This window comes from Hoplias malabaricus, chromosome 2, assembly GCF_029633855.1.
Source record: "Hoplias malabaricus isolate fHopMal1 chromosome 2, fHopMal1.hap1, whole genome shotgun sequence".
Taxonomy (NCBI): Eukaryota; Metazoa; Chordata; class Actinopteri; order Characiformes; family Erythrinidae; genus Hoplias; species Hoplias malabaricus.
Window position 1 is genome coordinate 27,791,613 of NC_089801.1, and position 19,684 is coordinate 27,811,296.

The following is a 19,684-nucleotide window of genomic DNA, read 5'->3' on the forward strand; positions in this document are numbered from 1 at the left end:
TTGGAAATCCAAAACATCAAAAAAGGCCATTTTTCCCAAACTGGACTGCTTAACAGCTCTCTGATTGGACGGTGAGCTGTCAGTCTGTAACGTAATCCTTGATGGCATTCTGACAGCTGGAGTTCTCCCAGGTCAGTCTGATTGTTGTAGTCATTCTTCCTGTAATGCTCATATCAATATAGATTACTGGTGTTGTTTTTTTAAAGGTAGCTCACAATGACGTGTTCACTGGAAAATGTAGATGTCAAGGTAAAACAATTGTGGGTAACCCTGGTCTGGACAATCCAGATCTTTGTTTGGAAAATTATTCATTCATCATTCGATTAGAATCTTTTTTCAGTTTTTAATCTGCGCTCGGCAGATTGTCAGTCTATGATTTATTTCCTGACTGCTGGATTTTTTGTTGTTAATAGTGGATCCAAATAGGCAAAAGCTCTCCACCACTTCCACATCTGATCGTCAGTGGGTAAAATTAGTGTCCTTTTCTGTTGTAATGACTTCATATGGAGTTGTAGTCTCTTCACTCTTTTCTTTAACTGTCCTTATAAGGGTCTCAAAGACATTTTGATTTTCTGCAACGAATGTTGTGTCATCCGAATACTAAAATGCTATCGATGTTTCTTCTGACAATCTTGGATCCTTGATCAAGAAGCAGAATTAAAGTACAAAGTCATACGCCAGATCTAATTATACACAGATAACAGATCAGATGTTTTATGATGTTTGATGTTTCTTAATAAACGCCTGGAATGTTGATCTTAGTGACAACACTTTTGCTGTAAAATAATGCTGCGTTACATTTGAGCTATATGTTGGAATTTCTCCGTTCTGAGTATACTCTCAGAAAAACTTTCACTGTGGTGGTAACTTTAGGCTGTCACTGTGGTGGTACCCTGAAGGGTATATTTGCAGTACCTTTAGTTATGGAAAAAAGCGTTGATTTTGTACACCCAATATATTTTTTCCCCCACTGTTTTATAATAAAATATTACAAATATTCACCTCTCCAGAAGAAGAGAATTTAATGTAGGTTTAAGGAACACAGCTGGACCTTAAGACCACTGTTTTTTTTAATTAAGGTACATTTACACAGTTCGGAACTTTAGTGACAATAACGTACATCTACCGTACCTTTTTTTCTGAGAGTTTTGACTAGAACTAGGTATAACCCTGCTAAGTTGTATAAATGTATCTCTCTAGTTCTGAGCACTTTTTATACCATGCTGTGGTTTTATCAGTTTTATAGCTGTTTAATTCAGTTAGGCCCCAAGCACCTAGTTCTCCGAGCTTGTCCAGACAAATCTTTGGCTGTACTGTATGATGATAAATCGGCATTTCCTGAATCCTGTGATGAACGCCTCTTCCACACAGAACAGGAGTCACTGCTTTCCTCCCTTTATATCCTGTTTTTACACCATTTCCATCCGTGACTGGGTAGATCAGCAGATTTTGCAATGACATATAATGTACGTCTGCAAGCTAAGATTGTTTCATACTGAGCTTGTTTCGGATTTTTCCTTAATTAACTGTAAGCTTACTTGTCTTTTGGGAGAAATGGTGCGTCCCTAGGCTCTCTTCAGAGCTGGAAATCATAGTAGGATGTTTTTGAGCTGAACTGTGTGAGAGAGCTGCTTCTGTGCCAATTCCCCTTTGGCTCTACTAGACAAAGTGTGTTAAATGTATTTCAAAAAGGTGTGGTTATAATCTGGCTAAAGCCCAAAGACCCGTAGGCCACACATGAATAAGTATATCACGGCACACACTGTTATTGCACACTGTCTCAACATCGTAGCAGTGTGTCTGCAGCTTAGGCCTAGTTTGCTGCAGACAGCAAGGTTCTTTTATTCAGGTTGTGAGGCCAAACAGCTGCTGATTGATATGGAAATGACAACACAGTAGCAAGACAACACAACAGTGAATACACACTCTACCCTCCATGCACTTTAATAAGTGGGGAATCGGACAGATGGTGAATAGAGGGACAAACAACATCAGTGAAGAGCATTTTAAATAAGCCTGTTCTACCCACCTGAAGAACGTCTATTGTGGCCATTATTGTGGCAGCCTTGTAGTTTATTATTCAGATAAATGCAAATCCAACCACAGCGCAACTTGGTAAATAGTGAATAAATGTGGTTTTCAGCATTGTTTACAGCGGTATGTTAATAAAAAACTTATATTTACATACTTACATATTTAACACTTATATAATCCTAGACTTTCCAGTCGACACTGAATCATGTTTAGTCTTATCACATTGCATTTCAAAAGCTGAATTTTCTCTGATACCTGCTGGAAACATATTTTAAATTGATCCTATCTTTGTCAGAAGTGGACTAATACATACATGTTAGTGCAGTTTTTGAGTGTTAGTGTTTTTAAGTATTTCCAAAAGATATATTTTTAAAGAATCATATCTCCAAAATAAGACTGCACTTAAGACTGTAGCAAATTTATATAGTTTGCCTATAAAAACAAATCAATATTAAATGTTTTCATTTCCATTGCATGATTATGTACTACACTGGGTGTGTCAGAGACTCTGACTTAATTTTTAAACATGGCCTTTTCTATGTGGGGATATGGTTTATGTAGCAAAAACAAATGTTTTAAATTTACAATAATAGGTCGTCACTTTCTTACTTTTATTTTTGTAAAAATCACTGATTTCTTCTTTAAAGATTGTGCGGTTATGTCATAAACATCTGTACTGAGTCTCATACAGAGAGTCTAGAATGAAGGATGAGGTTTGTCCAGTTAAGTTTTCAAGTTTTTAAGCATGAGTAATGAGTGAATTTGTACTGAGTTGACAGTACCACTGGCTCCATCTTCAGCGATCCACAAGGAACATTTCAGATATATTATCTTTTTGAAGACACGAACACCAAGATAAGTGCAATGTACCATAAAGAACCAGTGTATTATTAGAGAAATCACAAGCCTACATATTTTTTCAAAATGTTTAACTGCTGCAATTGAATTTGTGGCCTTCAGATTTAATATTCTTTATAACTTCTCAAGCAACAAATTAAATTTTATGGCTCGCCTCCACCAGTGTTAGGAATTAGATTTCAGTTTTTTTAACTGCTGCAGAGGTCGGTTGTGAGGGGAAGGGATTGTCTGAGGTGAAGGGATTCCTCTGAGGAGTTTTGATATTTTGTGATGCATAGTGAAGAGTGTGTGTGTGAGCAGAATATGCCCTTCAGGGCTACCTTAATCAGAACCAAGTTGATCACCAATTTAAGCACTGGTTAGATGCTGTGGATATGACTTCTTAAACTTATGAACATATGAGCTACAACACATTCACTAATGCACTTCAAATATCTTTCTATATATACAATATATGAATCTTTCCATGTTCTCCCTGTGTCTGTGTGGGTTTCCTCCAGGGTCTCTGGTTTCCTCCCACAGTCCAAAAACACTGAGGTTAGGTGAATTGGCTTCTCTCATAACTGGAGTGAATGAGTGTGTATGTGAATGAATGTCTGTATTTGTATTTGTGTGAATGTATGTGTGCCCAGATATGGATTGGCGCTCTGTCCTGGGTGAAACCCTGGTGCTCGATGCAGTCCTCCAGGTGTATGGTCATTCCTGGTCGAGAGTACACCGTGCGCGTTTGGGTGCCGCTTCTCACCAGTGTGTGTGTGGATTGAATGTTGGGTTGTCCTTGGGTTTCTAGAAAGGTGCTATATGTGTAACTTTAAATAAAATGTAAAACATTATTATTTTTATTTTTATGATTTCTTTTTAGTTATAAAATTTTAGTTCTAAGGAAAGTCTACAAAATGCCTAGCAAATTATTTTTAAAGGAATTAGAATGACTTCCATGTGGACAGACCAGACTTTAGATTATTAGCAGAGTCCAGATACAAAGACAGGCCACAAAAAGCAATGTTTTCTTAAACATTTTGATAGATATTGTTTGCTACCTTTTGGTGGTTTCAGTGGAATCATTTGAAAAGGTAAATGAAAACCAGCAAACTCTTATGTCTGCAATGTGGTTCGTTTTCATAAACTTTGAATGAAAGAAAAAGTATTTAACTTGTTTCATCAACACAAGCTAAAACGAGCTCATGTAAGTTTCTGCGCAGCTTAGAAACTTATTGTATTCATTAAAGGAACACTAAATAAGGTTTGGTAGTTTACTTCTGTGCTCCCCACTACAGCTGCAGAAATTAGTCCTGAAATTAAGGAGAGGGGGGTAGTTCCTACTCTCCTCCACAAGTAACACAATGCAGTTGCTGCAGTGCTAAGCCTGTATTAGAAAACCCAGAGGCTCTATACTTCATAAAAAAAGTTTTTTGGCTTTTCTTTTATGAGTATCATCACTACTGACAGAAAACCCGATATATTCTAAATTAAAAAATCAATGTTCTGGGATGTGAAAATGTTTAAATATTATCCTTGTATTGAAGCGACATGGCGTGTATATTTATTTATTTAAAATTAATGTTTGCTTATTGCCACCTTAATAATTCACCCGGTCGGGCAAGCCCCTTTTTAGACTAATGATGTGGGTCATTTAACTGCAGTAAAATTCCATGAAGTTAGTGGGGAATTAATTTTCTTATGAGTTCCTTATGTAACAGTCCGACGACATCCTTAACCTTGACTAAATGGATTGAGTCTTGCTTTTAGCGCATTAACCTTTTAAGGACAGAGTAAACAGCAGGTCTCAGACCCTCTGACTAGTAAATCTTCCTTTAGCCTTTTCCTGTGTGTAGGTGATTCTGCTGACGTTCTGCTAACCTTAAAAGATCTCCACCAAATCTTGTGCAATGATTTAGTTTACTAAATAGCTTCAGTTGCAGCCCTAAAGGCCTTAAAATGCCTCCTTGGTATGTTGTGCAGTATTGTTGTTTATTTAGAGTTACCTAAAAAGCTGGGCTGAGCAATACTGGTAAATGGCAAGGCAGATAACTGTTCTTTTTAACAGCCTTAGGCTTCAAGTAAATGAGAAACATTGCGGTTGTGTAGACACCATGAGGTAAGTTCACAAAATAAAGTTAAAAAGGAGTGTTATGGCATTGTCTTGCAGATACAGCGCTCATCGTATATCAGATCATTCTTTTGGTATCGCTTTACTAAAGGGACACACAGTGCAGTGTTAAATATGTTTTATTACAACCTGGTGTTAGGTGCATTCATTCATTCATTATCTGTAACCCTTATCCAGTTCAGGGTTGCGGTGGGTCCAGCGCCTACCTGGAATCATTGGCTGCAAGGCAGGAATACACCCTGGAGGGGGCGCCAATCCTTCAAAGGGCAACACAGACACACACACACACACACACGCATTCACTCACACACACACACCTACGGACACTTTTGAGTCGTCAATCTACCTACCAACGTGTGTTTTTGGACTGTGGAGGAAACCGGAGCACCCTGAGGAAACCCACACGGGTGTTAGGTGCATATTTGAGTTATTTGTTCATCATTACACTTATTTAAAGACCTTTAATACTTGCATAATTCATTGTATTTAACAAATTGTATGTGCCAAATATTCAGCATGATTTTTAATCTAAATTCAGCAGGGCTTTACAGATCAGTAATTATTAGGTTAAGAATATAGTAAGATGTTTCATTTGCCAATAAATCAACTGTCAATTTCCTAATTGTTACTAAATAATAATTGCATTATTTTATGTGTAACCATATTTGTAATATTTATTTCCCCAAATCAGCAATTCACTTGCTTTTACATTGTTAAGTGCTTAAATGGCCACCTACACAATGAAGTACAGGCTGAAATTAAGAAACTATGTTATAGCTGTAAAATGCAAGCTCATTTTTCCATCTTTTTTCTAAGTTACTACATCTCACTTCTTGTACAACATCAGTTCTTCAGAATAATGTGGGTGACCACTGTAGTGTTTGTGTGTAGTGAGTGAGTAAAGCTTCCATCTGTGCAGCATTCTAGAGAAGGAATTATAATGATCAGGGTTACTGTAATGCTGATCATTAAACTGTAAATAACCTTAAAAAACAGATTAGAAGCAAATATAAAAAAAATAAGTATTTTACAGCACTATTTCATTATGTTTGGTGTAATAACCCTAATATTACAAAAAAGAGTTACAGATGGATGCCTTAAGCTTTTCTAGAAAATTTAATTTAGGGATAAATGCAACCTTTAATCATAATTTTTACCCACCGCAGTTTTCACACCTGCACTTTTTAGTCTAGTTAATTGGATGTGGGGGTTTTTTCCACGCTTGGTGCAGTTTTGTTTGGGCAGGTGTGAAATCAGTAATCACACTCTGTTGCAGACCAAAACAACCGTACTGAGACCCTTGAGAGGACGTGGCCTTGGTCTGGTCCCAAACCAAATTTCGAACGGTTAGTTTGCAGTGAGAATGTGATGCGACCTTGATCCGTCCCAACTATCAGGTGTACTTAGAAAGTTTGAGCCAAGTGGCTCCTGCAGCCAGTAGTTTTTTGCATATTGGAAGCAGCCGAGCATGGAAACAGAGAACTGGCTGATGTTTAGCCAGAAAGAAATAGAACATAAATGTGCGCTAGTCCAGAACACAGGACCTTCTTCCTGTAATTCCTTTCTTGCTCTATGTTCTAGATAGCTTCAGGTTTATTTCTTAAATGTAGTATATTACTTTAAAACATTAAACATATCCAAGTATTAGCATCTTATTAAATTCATATTAAAGTCCACACCAAGAGTCACTAAAACTGGACATTGTCTAGAATCTATAGGAATAAATGCTTTAAGTTACAATTTAAATATAGTCCATAATTCATGTTCAGTAACTTGATACAGACCATAAGAATGAAACCTTAGAACACAATGAAAACAACTTGTATTGGTGTGTATTCAAGGCTTTATTGAGCAAAGAACAAGAAATAAATCAATGTCTAATAATTGTTCCTTAAATAAAGTGCTGTTATTATTTACATTTTTTGCAAAATGTTGATGGAAACTCCTGGTAAGCTGATGATGTATGTCATGGTATAGATAATACACTGATTAAAGCTATTTTTAATCTTTTGCTTTTTATTGCAAAGATAAAGCAGCTCACCTGATTCTACTTGTTTGCTCAGCTGTTCCCTCACCTATCTGTCTTCAGATTTTACAGATTATCTCTGCTTTGTTGAAATAAAAACTTAAAGCCATGCTGGCACTGGAAAAGACTAATTTTTCTGCTAGCTTTACAACACCCATGACTGGCTTTTCAATGTGGATGTTTACACCTCTGTCCTTTAGGAAAGTACCTGTTGCCGTATGTGTCCACTCAGCAGGCGTGGCCAGCTGCCGGGTCAGATAGCTCCAACCTGGTTCGCATGCGCTCACAAAGCCTGGGCAAGTCCGCACCCTCCCTCACCGCCAGCTTGGTGAGTTGATCCACACTTCATTTATTTAATCGTTATTATTATTATTATTATTATTATGTTTTAAGGCGTAAGTTTTGGTAATGTCCTGTAAACTCTATTATACTGGTGCTTCTGAAAGCTCAGATTCTGAATTTCCAAGTGTAGATACCCCGTTGTGTCACTGGGGGGCACTGTTGTATTTAAATCAATGAACAAATGCAACATTGTCTGGATCACTTTGTCTCTTTTTGATGGACTCAGCCTTTCTGATGGAGAACAAGGAGCTCTTTCATTACAACACAATGGACTTACAGGATGCTGCCTGGGAACATATCAGTCGCAATTCAGTAACATTACTCATCTGTCACTGAAGCAGACACTATGAAATGCAGTGCAGATTGTCTAGTCCACGGCCAGTGAATCCTTGTTTCTGTGGGAAAAGTGGATTCCATTTGGAACATTCAAACAGAATAATATTATAAATAATAAATATGTTCAGGAAATAGTGTCGAAATAAATATCGTCCACAGGTTTAGTTCATTTCAAAACAGCGCAGTGTAACTGGCACCATTTTGCAGAAATTAAAATTAATTACTTGTTTTAGTTGCTGAATATGCTAATTATATAAACAACAATCTGCAGACGCCTAATTCTGTAATTAATGAAGCCAGCTATTCAAAGGCACAATCTTTTCCTCACCAGGCATTCAGTGACACACTCTGCTTGTATAATCCTCATAGAAAATCATTGTCTGTACAGTGGTATTCTTAAACAGGTGCAAGTGTCTGAGGATGCGGTGCCCAGTACTAGTGCTAAACACTAGCTGGAGGTTGTAAAGCGTGCCAGCATTGGGCTGGGAAACGTTGGAAGTGTGTTCTACTTTAGAAATGCCGGATGGGAGTGAAACCATAGCCTGGCTGTCGTTGGTTTACGGTCTTGTATGGTCAGGCCTGATGTTAACATCGTGTTTCACACCTGAGGGATGGCGTCCACCTCACACTACAGGATTCTGAGTTGTAAATATTGAACATGTTATATTTTTCCGATTCACAATTGGGGCAGCCCTTGACTGCACGGGGAGAAGATCAGAGGAGTAAAGACTGAATTATGGGCTACAGGATGAAATGGGAAGATGATTATTTAAGAACACCCTTATATTTTTGCAGTGGTCAGGAGGAGCAAGTCCACTGTAGTGTGGGCCAGGCATTAAATGATGGAAAACCATCTAATAAATATGTGACACCCATTTTTGGATCATGGCACCTTTGAAAATTAAATTGTGATAAAATCAGATCAGCTGGATTTTTAATTAAATATATTCCCTGACAATGTAATATATTTTAGGCTGCGTCTGCCGTGTCTTATCACAACGCAAGCCCACTGTCCAGCTCTGCTGAAAGATTCGTCTAAAGCTAGAATTTTTAGATGTTGAGAGAGGTCCGAACATTCTGATATTTCCTCTAAAACTTCTGAAATATTTTCACTTTATTTCTTAATATATTCTGACTTTATTCTTGACCTTTCGGACTCAGAGGATTGGCCATAGGTCCAGGACCAAGGCTCTCCCAGTCAGCCACAGTTAATACCAAGGGGAGTGCAAGACACACAAAATGCTGCCACAGCTGAAGCGCATAAAGTGACTCACCCCCGATCAAAAAAGGTGAAAGTAGCCCGCCTACCACTGTTGACAAACTAAACTGGACACACACTTTTACCTGCACCACTAGTTGTAATTGCTGTGGAGTGGAAATGATTCAGGCCCAGGTGCAGATTTATTTCCGGCCACGTCACTGTTTCTACGTCATAGCCTCCTTTTCATAATAAAGTATAGTAACTATTGTTTTTATTTTTATGTCAGAATATTTTTCACAGCGCCCCTGAAAAAGTTCTGTCATCTACTGAAGACAAATGTCCCCCTGAATGAAACTCTCTGAAACCATTGAATGCTAATAAACACTGCACGGTCCTGTGTCCAAAAAGTTGTGGATGCCATTTAGTTAGTGAATAGATGTAAGTTGAGTAGATTTCACAGACTGCTGCTAAAAGCAGACTCCAAGGTCCATAATGTCCACTTCCTCCTGAGAGGTCAGCCGGCTGCTATGAAATCCCCAGCTCCTGCCACATCTTATTTGGCTCTCAGCAGCTGTGGCCATGCCCCATGTGGGCTTCTGGCTAAAATTAATGACCGCCAACACCAGGGTTGGAGCAACAAACAAACAGCAGCTTTGTATGGCAGCTGTATCCGCCGTGCCTTCCTCCCAGCCACTCACTTAATATTTCTCTCTTATACACTCTCTCTCTCTCTTTCCCCCTCTGCCCCCCCCCCCCTACACCCCACGTCTCTCTGTCTGTCTCTGTCTCACCCATGCTCTGTTTTGCTGAATTCATTTCAGAAAGCTTTATTGGCACGACAAGTAATAAAATGCCTGTGTCTGTTCATGTGCTTCCATCTCTCTTCATTCAATTTTTTCTTCATTTTGTCTTCCATCTTTTATTTCCTGCTGCATGTGCGTGCTCTCTCTCTCTCTCTCTCTTGCTCTCATTTTCTCTACAGTTGAATTCACTTCCAAAGGTTTTGTTTGCATGACAAGTAGTAAAATGTCTCTCTTTATGTCCATTCATTTTCTTCTACTTTATGTTTTGTTCCTTATTTCCTCCTTTTATATTTAATATATATAGCTTTATCTGTCTGTTAACATGTCCCTGCATCTAAACCAGCCTCAGTGAAAATCAATGCTGGCTCACTAGGCCATCCAGCTTTAGGTGGACTCCTATTGAATTGCTAATGCTGCCCCCCCCACCCCCAAACATCCAAGCCCTTTCCCCTTTGGATCTTCCCCTGAAACACAAAGAGGAGAAGGCTGTCTTGGGAATGTTAGCAGTGTTTAGTGGAAATGTTTGCCTGTGGACTAAAGCTATGATTTATATGTGACCTTGGAAGGATGTTATGCACGTTCTGCTAACACTCACGTGCATGGGCACTTGTTCTGCGCACACGTACATACACACGCACACTCAAACCGAGGAAGCTTATCTGTAACTCTTTGAATACCCCAGGCTGCTAAGGGACACGGGACATCTTGCTGGACTTTTGAAACTCTGATGTCTAGCGTATGTGATGTTAAAGACGGTTGGTATAAAAGAGAATTGTAAGTTTATAGTCTTGGATATTTAGGATGTATCGAATACATACAGAACGACATGAAACATCATGCTTTAAATCAGCGTTGGCCGACATATCAGACACAAATGTCGCTTTTCCACCGCATGGGTCCGGCTCGACTCGGCTAAAGCTTGTCACCTTTCCACTGGCAGGGCTCCCCCACGAAATGGAGCCGGCGACGTTGCAAAACCCTGTCTCTAACAGGAACCGCTGGCTGTGAAAACCACAACAACGGCCACAAGAAAGTACAAGCTATGTATTTACACAAGCGTTCACATAACTAACACACTACAGCAACCACAACTTCAGAATTACAATCGCAATCTGAGACTGAGTCGACTCCATGAGTTTCAATACCTGATACTCGATGAATCAAATTTTTGGGAGTCAACTCCTCTTCAGTGTGTTTGTTTACTTTGACATTATTCCTCCACTATCACAGGAGTAGGAGGAAGAGACAGGGTTTTTAAGATAGAAATAGATTCAACTCAAGCCATTTTAAATAAGGACCTACTCACACTCCTAAAGGAAATCCCTCATTCATAGCACAGATCACTTGGAGACTTCTTTTGCTGTGTGACAAATGATATCAGAATATAGTTCTAGAGCTGCCCTGCTGAGAAACAGAACAGAGAGCAGCGGGAAGAGGTGAAAGTGAACACTGATTGAGTCGCTCTAGCCACAGCCCAGAAACAGACGGGGCGTTTCTGTTTTTATTTCATTGCGAGTTATTTTCCATTTTCAGATTTTAAAATGAAATCAAAGGGCCTAAAAGTACACAGACCCAAATATTTATTTATTTATTTATTTATTATGAATGAAAGAGCTGCACTAGTAAAGGAAAAGAGGAGTTGGCCACCCCTGCTTTAAATTCTAATATTGTAAATATTGAACATTTTAAAGGCAATATTCATCTTCCAGTACACTTTTTTTTTCAAATTGATAGAGTAGTTTATCACCATTTTCAAGCTCTCTGATCTGTTTGTGCATCGGAAAAGTTTCTGGTCTTGGTAAATGGGAAATCAGGAGCCCTCACTTTCCATTGCCTGCTCACGCATGGCATCTGGAGGGATTTGGGTGGTGGAGAGACTTCAGAACGTTGAAAAGCATGAAGAGAGATGAGGATGTTGTTCTCTTCCTGCTCCATAGGTGTGTAATATTGACGTAATTTTGCTGTTACCATTACATTACGTAAGGAGATACTAACTCAAAACTCATGAGAGCGTTAACTGCATGAAAGTAAACACATACAGCAAGTTCTACAAAACTAAACAGCTTGAGTTACAAATGAGTTTCTGTGGTTCCACATTAAAAGCTGCAGTGCTTTTGAATAAATACAAATGGAAGGAGTTTGTTTTGTTGTGAGAACAGTAGGAAATTTTCTATGTTGCTTTTTTCTTAGTATTTTGTGAAGATTTATGAAAATATATTTGACATTACCATTGTTTGATAACTGTTTACTGATTGTTGTTCAAATTTCACCTACAATAGCCTTAACATTAAAAAGATTTACTTGTTTTTTACACTCAATATCTATTTATCAGCTCCACTGACCATATGTGCACTTTGTAATTCTACAATTCCAGACTGTGGTCCCGGTATTGCTTTGCATGTTGTTTTTGTTGTTTTTCTCTCTTCTTCTGTAATTAAATTTTCAGGACCCCCTGCAATGACATGGACGTGGTGGTGTGTTATTGTGTGTTGGGTTTTATGGGTGGATCAGACACAGCAGTGCTGCTGGAGTTTTTAAACACATTGTTCACTCACTCTACACTCTATTAGACACAACTACGCCCTTGGTCCACCACGCAGATGTAAAGTCATAGACAGTAGCTTATCTGCTGCTGCCCAATTTGTGTTGGTCATCCTCTAGTCCTTTGGTTGTCACAGGGCACTGTTGGCTGGATATTACTGGTTAGTGAACTTTTCTCAGTCCAGCAGAGCAAACTCTGGCAGTACTGCTAAAAGTAGGAGAGTTTTCCTTCTTTTGTTGATTAAAACGTAGACATTTGCACGGTGAACCTGCTGTACATTGTCTACAAATTCTAACTCATAGGCACACACTCGTCAACTTCCAGAATATTTTTAATTCTCTACGTCCCACATGACAGTCTTAACATTTTATGTTAAGTTTTTATCATTTTGTGGTTATCCCTTACATCTTCATCTCATTGTAAACAGCATCTTTGGGTTATTGAAAAGCACTTTAGAAATGCCTTTTATTATTATTATTATTATTTTTCTTCTTCTTCTTCTTCTTCTTCTTCTTATTGTTATTGTTATTATTATTATTGAAAAACCTCACAAAAGCAACAAGTTGCTTTAAATTACACAGAGTAAGGCATTCAGTCCAAAGTCTTGGAGATAAATAGACAAATGCCTATGGTCTGTTACTTCAGCTGAATCACTTTTTATGATTTCTTTACATGTGGGTTTCTATGATAATGACCAGCATTTCACACCTTTTTTTTTTTTTTTTTTTTTTTTTTTTTTACCATGGCACCCCTAAATGTATGCAAAATATTATGTTGCCCAAATATAAAAAATATTCAAATGATTATACACTTCTTCTCTCTTTCTCTCTCTCTCTCTCTCACACACACACGCCATCAGCCGTAATCAGCCATAAATGAAAATTAAAAAAAAAAAAAAATGACAACAGAGGATCATTTCGACATTTTTATTGAGTAATTTCCTTAGGAATGAAATACATATTTAGCTGCATCCACTCATGAGAACCCACCATACTGTTCCACCTATAGTGCCTAAAATACTGATGGAAAATACTAAGTAAATCTCTAATCAAGAAAATATTAAGGTCACAATACACTGATTTTTTTTGATCATTTTTATTTTTATGTCAGCAATGGAAGAATATTTTTGAAGGCACCCCAGGGTGTGGCGGTCCCCCAGTTGAGAAAGGCCGATATTGACCTTTTTGAACAAACTAATTCTCACTCTTTGTAATATCATTGGTAAGGTTTGTCTTTCCTCACTATAAACACTACGGATTTGTTCTTTCCAATGGTGTTTTAAGGCAACTGCTGTGACATTACTGTTCTGCTTTAATGGTGTGCTCTTTACCTTAAACTTTCTTTACTATTTAAAGGCTCCCTTAGTCATATTGCCAGGAGCTCTTTACCTTTCTATAGTAATTACCTTAAATTTATTTTAATTACTACCTGTATAATGAATGTGGAGGGCTTGGTCTTTGGCAACCCTAAACGCCCACCTGCAGCATAGACTGTGTTATACATATCCAATGAACTTAAACGAGATTATTGATAGGTTTTCATGCATAAATGCATAGCCTTACTCCTACTGTGACCTGTGTGGTTCACACCACGTCTGTTTACATAATCACCCATGAACCATGACCTCACTGAAGTTGCTAAAGTCAGGATTGCTACACCCTGCTCCATCAAATCACATTTCCTCACAAGACCCTGTTCATGGCCTTGATTCGGAGGCTATCTCCTTGCATAATTTATTAGAAAGACTATATTCCTTCCTTTGTTTTATTAACCAGATTTCACCATTCTCACCTGCAGCTTCTATCGGGGCTAAGCACTCATTAGGATGCGGCAAGGGCTCGGGATCGGTCGCTTAACTGCACCTTCGCTAAGGGAGGTTTTCTTGATTCTTTTTTTTTTTCCTCTTTCGGCCAGCCTTCACTAGACTATAAGAAACATTGTAGATGTGAAGATTTATCCACAAATTAAATGTTATCTATTGTATTGAAGGAACAGTAATTCTCCAGTGATTCCTCTTCATGTTATAAAACAGCAGTTATACTGTCACCTAATATCCTGTAGCAGAAATTTTGTACTAATCCTGATCCAAACAAGACCACCCCCAAATGGTGCAACAACTTTATGGAGTGTAAATGGATTCTTTCTAGGAATATAAAGCAATTTGAATCCTCATTTTATAGGATCTGCATTTAAACCTTAAATAGAAATTTATCATTTTTGATGCTAGAAATTACATATTGCTCTTTAAATGTTTAATGAAATTTTTGTCTCTGAGTGTGGGCTAAAAGCTGTGGAGCAGAGAAATTTTTTAATCTGAATTTTGAATTTTTTAATTATATTTACCTGAATTATTGCTGAGTGCGATCACTCCATGGAGTTTACTTGTCCTGAGAAGCCTGGGATGTTGATGTCTCGCCTAGCTTACTATTGTGACATGTGAATTTTAGGCATCTGAATATTTTTCAATCTTTGTCACAAGTTCAAAATGCACAAAAAACATTTTTAAAATTAAAATTCATTCATTACGACATTGAATATTTCAAGTTTATCAAATGCCATGATAACTGTAATTCAATGACAATTTCAGATAGACGTAATCCAAATACAGTGGAACCTCTACCTACGAACTTGATCCGTTCCGTGACCCGGTTCGTAAGTAGAAAAGTTTGTTTCTTGAGTCAATTTTCCCCATTTAAAATAATGGAAAAGCAATTATTGTGTTCCTTTAATTGCGTTTGTTTTACACACTCCAGATTATCCCTATGTATGTACACTTGAGTGTATTCTGTTAGTTTTTAAACTTTGTAACTAAAAGATAAAATAAAATAAATAAATCTTCACTTTACACAACTTTGCTTTACTTTAAACAGAGTAAACAACAGGAAAACAAAGTGAAACATTTCACATTATAATTATTTTGCTGTACTTGAGTATATGCCTTTTTTTTAATATATAAATATTTATATTTTCACTACAGTAGTATTATAGTAGTTGATATTAGTGCAAAGCAATATCACGATTAATTGTACATTTTACCACCATTACAATTAATGAACTGTTAATTTGTTTCTGTATTTTTGACCCTCATAGTCCAGTGATGAGGCTTGTACTATAAATATGCTCCAGTATTAAATATGGGATATTTTTCTAATGTTGCTGGGAGTGTGGGAATGTTGCTCTCTTGATTTCTGAGCACTGTTTATATTTGGTGTGTGATTTGGTCACTGATATTTGCTTTTTTCTCAGTGTTTACATCTGACTTCTTTTTTTCAGTATCTTCTTAACTATAGTCAAAACACAACACGTCCAAACCAAAGATGCTGTGTTTTTCCTTGGTACGAGCTGCTCGAGTTGCTTGGTCGGCCTCTGCATTTTGGTTGCTTCCATCTGGCAGATAGGGGCAGAATCGTGTGATTACAGCTTAGTAGCATAGTTTTAAAGGGACAGTACATGAACACACAGATGGGACATAAGAGATAAAAAAAAACGATATAATCAATATTAAAGGTTTTTGTCAATTAGAAGTTCTTAATGTCGATTTTAATTATTTTTCGAGTAATTGCCCAGCCCTATATTATATTTTCAGGTTTTCCTTCAACCAGGAATTGTAGTGCTCTTTCAATCCTGGTTGTAAGTTCAGAATTATCAAATGACTTAGAAGTTTTTATGGATTTGTTGTTCAGTGTTTGTGTCAAATTCTTCTTACTGAAATAGAATCTTATTCAGGCCAAACAGTTCAGCTTATGAGGGACTTTGCATTATATTACGGGTTTAATACACAGCTTTGTGGTAAGCCCTCAGCAAGCTGAAAACCTTAGTGATGACAATGTAACTTTTATTTCTGCTTTCTGTAGAGCGTGGAATATTTCTCTGAAACCCACCAGGCCCTAGTGTATTTTTCATATATTTGTTTGAGCTCAGGTTGGGTTAAAATGTCATGTTTGCTCTTCGTGCATTGTGTCCTGAATGTTCAACACTTTAGTTTATCTCACTACTTAATGCTGCCTGCTTTCTTATCTTTCCTTGGGCCTATAATATATTTTTTTCTTTATTTTTATCTATATTTTTCTTTACACTCTCTTCTTAAAATGAATATAATTCATTTTATATGATCATTCTCTCACTGTTGCATCAATTAAATTTTTTGGTTGTTATGTCCTTAATGAAAATATCACTTTTTAAGTGCATTAGCTTTACCAACACACAGATTGTGAAATAAAACAACACAGTCAGTTTTTGTAAATTGCCTATGTCAGTAAACATGGGCTGATTGTGCTCCATACGGATTTCAGAATTGTTCTGCCTGGTCTGAACGATTTGTGGAAATATATAATTTATCTAACTTAATCCAATTTAAATTGCAATTTTTTTTTTCAAAAACGTATATTCTTGTGTTTTTTTCATAGCCAAAAATAACAAGACGATCTGGCTTTTATGGTGAATTCTGTGAGTGTAAGTTAGTTGTGTTTTCCTTGTGCATTAAACAGGTTGCCTCAGTTATATAGAAGCGAAATATTACCGTATAAAATATGATAAATATTTCAGCTCTATGTCCTGCCTCTTCTGGCGTATCTGTTATTACAGGGCTGAACTTGTATTTATGTGAGAGCACCAAGATATTTTTAAAGAAGGAAAACAGACACAGTCAGTGCAGAGAATTGAGAGTTCTAAGCAAAAATGGCAAAAAAAGAGAATCAAATAAAAATGCCTAAAACCCAGCGCTTCTGCTCACTCACATCTCACTGGTGTGCGCTGAGTCAACAGTGGATCATTCTCATTTAAAGGAACAGTTGCTAAAACATAGTTCTGAACAGGGTGGTGTTAAGACAAGGAGAATGAGGACAAGACTTGAGACTTGACTTGGACTCGTAATGAGAGACTTCACTAAGCTGAAAAGGTGAACATATTCAAATTAGTTGATTTTTGTAACATCACATGGGCCGGTTTTGAAGCTTATTATCCATGTAGTAGATGGACAGGTAAGAGAATGGTGTATTTTGGGACATTAACCGTATTTACATTTTGCATCCAATTCTCATTGTGAAAAATGATATAATGTGAATTCCCAGCACGAGAGCTCTTTAAACAATATTTAACCTGACATTCTGCCAGCTCTTGTGTTGTTGGCAGCAAAGTCCGCCAGACCAGCATGAATTATGCAATTTCTTCAGAGTAAATCCTTTTTCAGATCGAAGGCTTCTTCAGTGTTGTTTGAAGGCATTGAATGATTAATTAAAGCAGATGGTAAAATTCCTTTTGTAGAGCTATTAATTAGACTGCTCAGTTTTATTGTTTACTGATGATTTGATTATAGCTATTAGTCTCACTACTACTAGTTGGGTACAGGCTGGATATTCTTAGTGTTCACACAGAATTGTGTTAATGCTCGGATTAAAATAGGATCAAAAACTTATAGGGGGTCTGGCTCTGACAAAATTTCTCTCGTGTCTGGGTTCAGATGAGTGATGTTGTCTGAATAGGTAGGTACAATGTTTTCTTATATACTGTATAACTAGACCTAGGCTAAATGTTTAGTGTACAAAACTTAATGCATTCCATTTTCAGGTATTTTATGTAGGCTATATACAGACTTCTCTTCGTATATTTAACGTCCAGGCAAAATAAAGGTGCTACAAAAGGTTCTTTGAGAGATGCCATAGAAGAACCCCTTTTGGATCCATAAAGAACTTTAAGATCAAGTGATGGATTTTTAAACCATTAACGGTTCTTCACACTCTCACATCTCTTAAACAAACCTGTTTTTTTTTTATGGAGCCAAATGTGGTCCTTCTATGGCATTGCTCAAATAACCTTTTGTCACACCTTTATTTTTAAGAATGTGAGGTGCTGCAGGTAGTGTTCCTGTCACACAGCTCCATCAGAGCTGATTCTAGAGTCTCAGTAAACATTCTTTGACATGCAACTGGATGAATGTGAAACATTTTCTCTCTGAGGACATGCACATCACACAATCATATTTGTGTGTGTGTGTGTGTGTCTGTGCAGTAAATGGGTCTCTTCGGGGCTGGATTTATGCTCTATACATTAATATTTTGCAATAACTGCAGATCCTTGTATCTCCGTTTTTGACTTTTTGTATGGTTTTTTGATAACGCCAACTGCTCTTTATATTTTGTTGCAGTTTGAACAGAAAAGGTCCAAAATTAATTCGAGTAGGCCCATTGTTTCCCCCATTATTTTCTATTGAAAGTTCTAAGGTCCAATTATAGTTTTACTTTGTTTGAGGTTGTTTTTCAGCATTCAATTCTCTTTTCTTTGTGCGCTTACAAACACTTCACGTTTTGCAGAGCCCTTGGGTCAATTCATCTTTCATTTTTTGTTGAGAGCCATGGGGCAAACGGTCAGAAATCTCCAAAACATTACACAGACCCATATCTCCTGTCTCCTCAGAGTTAAACCTCTCCTAGAAAACCAGCCACGCTATCAAGTTCTTCTCAAAGCCCCTTTGTCCTTTTCCTATCCCCTGACTGTGATGTCATTCCCTGAAGCGAGTGCAACAAGCTTCTGGGAGAAGGAAGATTCCTGCGACCTCTCACACAGATCCAGGATCAGTTTCCCTGCCCCCACAGATCTCAACCAAAGGAGGCATCACACTGATCTCAGTTCAGAATAACAATAGAAAAAAAACTTCTACCAGCACCTGACCTGGCTGCCTCGTCCCTCTTGAGCATGATTAGCTTTGGCAGGAAATCAATACAGTCTCCCATGGGCTGATATGGAGATAAGGAGTCATAATCCCTATGTTTGGGATTGTGGCCTAGGGCCCTTCTTCATTATGGGGCTTGGAGATGTCCTTCGCAGATAGCAGCATGCAGTCATCCCCCTTAAAGTGGATTCCTCAGCAGGACCACCGTGAGGGAGTGCTGGGACTTAGTTTGGTACTAAAAATATAGCTTGGGATCGCTTCTTCATATTTTGACAGACGTTCCAAAGCGATAACGGTAAAAATGATTGATGTTGGATCATGATCTAAAAACATTATAGTGGTAAGATATAATGGAGAAAGATTTTTTCTCCTTCTTGCCTTTTCCATGATCTATGAAAGCCTAAATCGTACGTTTTTATTGTAGTTTTATTGTACTGTTCCCCAGAGGGCCATTTGTGTTTTTGTGGCTCTGCCTTATTTCATTTTTACATCACCATTTTACCAATGACTTTATGCCCTAATAATTAATTACTTACTGAGCCTATACAACGGGTGTTTTTAAATTAACACACTTACACTGTGCTGTTGTCCAGCCTGAATTACATGGGCTTGGGTCCAAAGTGCTGTATGTCGACTAGGCAGACATACATTATTGTGTTTCTAACATACAACTTATTCATTTTTCAGCATCAAAACGGTAAACTTATGTTTAATAGAAGTTTACACATAACCCTCAATAACGCTATAGATTTTCAGTTTTGAACA

The 19,684-nt window shown here is 37.6% G+C and overlaps 1 protein-coding gene across 6 annotated transcripts in view; it reads left to right on the top strand.

Moving 5' to 3' along the window:
- Positions 1-19,684, top strand: part of mast4 (microtubule associated serine/threonine kinase family member 4) — a 140,616-nt gene that overhangs the window by 32,911 nt on the left and 88,021 nt on the right. For all 6 annotated transcript variants that reach the window (XM_066657980.1, XM_066657989.1, XM_066657997.1 and 3 more), the window contains exon 3: positions 7,229-7,356. In XM_066657980.1, the coding sequence (XP_066514077.1) occupies positions 7,229-7,356 (128 nt within the window). The remainder of the gene's footprint in view (positions 1-7,228; positions 7,357-19,684) is intronic.